Raw genomic sequence first — 3,439 nt, 5'->3', positions numbered from 1 at the left:
AAAAGGAAAATTTATTTCCCGAAAATTATCTCCCCACTCCGGCCCTTACACGCCACCGGGGCTAGGAGACGTTATTCTTGGAAATATAAACCCCTTTAAAATGCACGATAGAAATAAGTATACAAACGATAGTAAGTCATATAAACTGAAAAAAACAGTCTTTTCTTATTTCTTTTAAATAATTTATTAATAAATAATAAAGTCGTACAGAGATAGTCCCATATCATATTAGATTATCTCCAAGCTTTAACGCCAAAATGAACCCACAATACTCGAAAAACTTAACATTTTCCGCAAGAAAAATCTTATATAAGCCTTATTTTATTTTTTAAAATGATTCATTCTCATTAAATATTCTGATTAGTTCCTAATCTTGGATAATTTTTTTCCTTATTAAAATAATTTACCAATAATGTTACCATACAGGGTTATCCACAAAGGATGAGTCTTTAATGACGACCTAAAACTCCGTAAATATAACAACCTTAGTGTTTATTTCAGAATTCTGCTTGAAATTTAGTCTTCGAATGGTGTACTAAAAATTTGTCAAAAATATTAACAAGTTGCAGCTGCAGGAATCCACGAATTAAAGTAAAAAAAACTCAAAAATTCTGTAAAGTCGTCTTTAAGATCTCATTCGTTGTGGGTTTTTTTTTTATATTGTAAGTATGAATTGAAGCTCAGATTTATTCAAGATAATATATTTAAAAAGTATTTTGCTTTAATATCCAGTAGAAACCTTACTTTCAAAGTTATGGAGTAATTCCTTTTTACCAATTTTAAAACTAAATTGTCAAGAAAAACTTTTATGTAACTTAAAGCTGCCACCCACTGGAAAATATTTTCTATTTTTTCCAATATAAATCTAGTCGGGGTCTGTATTAATATAGAAAAAAGAATATTTTTTACAGAAAATGCAATTTTCTTGAAAACCTTTACTCCCAGTATAATTTGTTTTAATTTTTTTTTTAAATAAATGATTTTTAAGGGGGATCTGAATGAATTTATGTATAAAAAGAGTAAAAAGCTTCGCAGTTGATGTCGAATTTTTTTTCATTTTTTCCCTAAAATTTTTGAAAATAACCAATCCTTTAAAAAATATGATTTAAAAATGAATTTTGTACAACTGCAAGATTCTATTTTTATTAATATAATTTGCTGTCTGAATTATTTTTTTTGATTTTTAGTTCCACCTGTGATTGATGAAGTTCCTAAAATAAAACCACGTCTAAGTCTAAGTCTGTCTCCGAAACCTTCAAAAAACTTAAACGCTTCCTGTGATAAAGACAACATTATTATCACTTGGATAAAATCTGCAAACCTAAACAAAACTCCGGACTCGAATATTATTCCTGTCACACAAATGGTAAACCAAAACCTAGAAGATAAAAATCAAGTAAAAACCAACATTGATCTGCTCAAAGCTAAAGAAACAGTTAAAGATGTGTCTCAACATGTACCGATCTCGGGAACTGTTATAGTTGGTATTCGTGATGAAACTTTGATTAGTCCTGAAGTTATCCCTGAAAATCTTGATTCCAAACCTACGATTTCAGGTTTCGAACAGTTTTATTACAATCCAAGTTTTTAATTTAGTATTTGTTAACTTAAGCTTTTTCTAACTTTCCAAAAAAATGGTCTTTTTTCTAAAAGAAAAATTCTTGCGAATTGGTAGAATCTTAGTAGGAATTTTTTTAGTTGCGTCTGAACCGATTGATCTGGAAGAGGAGAAGTCTGCTAAGAAGACTGAGATAGAAGACACTGATGTTCAAGAAGATTTTTATTTATTGTTCGATGAAGGAACACGGAAAAGAAAATGTCCTGATTTCTTCGGAGAAAAAACTAGCGATGAAGAGTATAATCAAACCATGAAGTGCTCCAAACTCACTAAGATCCCCGTGAAGCCTTCTTTTTCCGGGATGGGTTCTCAAGGTTCTCCGTGTCCAAGGACGGAGAGAAAAGTATCTGGCCAAGGTTCCAAGACACCGAAGGAAAAATTAACGCCAGCGCCAAATCATCAGAACAAAAGGTAAGTTGCTGCAACGTAAGTTAAGCGCCACATTCAATGATTTGAAACGAAAAGCATCAACTCAATAACTGATTAATTTTACCCATGCTTTCTTCTTAGCCTTAAATCAATCTGCAGATGTTTTGTTGATTATAATTCACGTAGTTCTGTATTTCAGTACTGATAAGTTAAAAGAGTACAATGCAGTAAAAGAGACAGGTTACGAGAACCTAGAGTATGTGGATCTGACAAGATGCAGGTTATGTTCAGAATACTTCGCCTCCAAGGCTCAGTATGATCATCATAGATTGTTGGAGCATCCTCAATATTGTTCAGGTTCAGGTCAGGTTTTTTCATAAAAAACAGTCGTAATTTCTAGGGGTCCTCCATACGTACTAATTACTATACTTTTTAAGATTAAAAATTCAAAATAACAAATTGTTTAAAAAAACTTGTTAAACCCGAATCATAACATTACCCTTTTAACTTTTATCTGAACAACCCTAAAGAAGAACTCTTCTTGTTCTATCTAGAAAAGTATTGGATCCTGACAACTGGCCCTTTTTCTCTACTGTATAAATCTGCAAGTTGTTTTTCTATAGAACCTATAGTTGGACATTTTATGCACATTTTACATGATTTAAATGACGATTCACCTGCAATCGCGTCGACAGTATCTTTAAGGGCAACATTTTAAGTGAATTAATCCAAAGAGATTTTGTTTCAGACGTGCTTTTGTAAATATGTTATACTACATTTATTTTATTACTAAATTGGGTTTTAAGTTTATCGATAATTTGTTTAGTTTGTCATCATTAGGAAGCGGGGTGGGCTCGAAAAACTTAACATTTTCCGCAAGAAAAATCTTATATAAGCCTTATTTTATTTTTTAAAATGATTCATTCTCATTAAATATTCTGATTAGTTCCTAAAATCGTAATTTTGACCCATAGACGGTCTAATATGATGTTAGACACCCTGTACAAAAATATCATTAATTTCCGTTTTTTTTATAAGGTGAAGCTAGACGGACTCAAGGTTTGGATGGAAAAGGAGACGGAGAAGAAAGAGATAGAGAAGAAGAAAGAGAGAGAGAAGGAGAAAGGGAAGAAGGAGAAGAAGAAAATTGAAGAAGAGAAGAAGGTTAGGTATAGACATTATATTTTACTATAAATTAAATCTTATGGATTTTTGTATGTCACCTCAATGGCCTGTACAAGGTGTGTTTGCATTGTGACAGTACTAAAAAAGGACGAAGTAAACATAAATTAGACTTATTTGCATAATTATGAACATTGAACACAGTTGTATTTTTTAAGCTTGTTATTTAAGTTTACTATTGCAGGGACGGGTATTCGAGTTCGATAAAAGGTAAAAAGAAAATATTACTAATAGGGGAAAACCTTGTTGATGTTGAACCCCCCCCCCCCC

The 3,439-nt window shown here is 31.7% G+C and overlaps 1 protein-coding gene across 1 annotated transcript in view; it reads left to right on the top strand.

Annotated features, from left to right (window-relative positions):
• The first annotated feature begins 1,166 nt into the window (after positions 1–1,166).
• The window catches only part of LOC111698047 (GDNF-inducible zinc finger protein 1), a 3,744-nt gene continuing 1,471 nt past the window's right edge, over positions 1,167–3,439 (top strand). The window contains exons 1-3 of the mRNA XM_023468271.1: positions 1,167–1,556; positions 1,699–2,029; positions 2,187–2,350. Coding sequence (XP_023324039.1) covers positions 1,364–1,556; positions 1,699–2,029; positions 2,187–2,350 — 688 coding nt within the window. The 5' untranslated portion in view covers positions 1,167–1,363. The remainder of the gene's footprint in view (positions 1,557–1,698; positions 2,030–2,186; positions 2,351–3,439) is intronic.

Source organism: Eurytemora carolleeae, unplaced genomic scaffold, assembly GCF_000591075.1.
Source record: "Eurytemora carolleeae unplaced genomic scaffold, Eaff_2.0 scaffold172, whole genome shotgun sequence".
NCBI classification, from domain to species: Eukaryota; Metazoa; Arthropoda; class Copepoda; order Calanoida; family Temoridae; genus Eurytemora; species Eurytemora carolleeae.
Note: the sequence above shows the minus strand (reverse complement) of the source record. Positions and strands in the feature narration are given on the sequence as shown.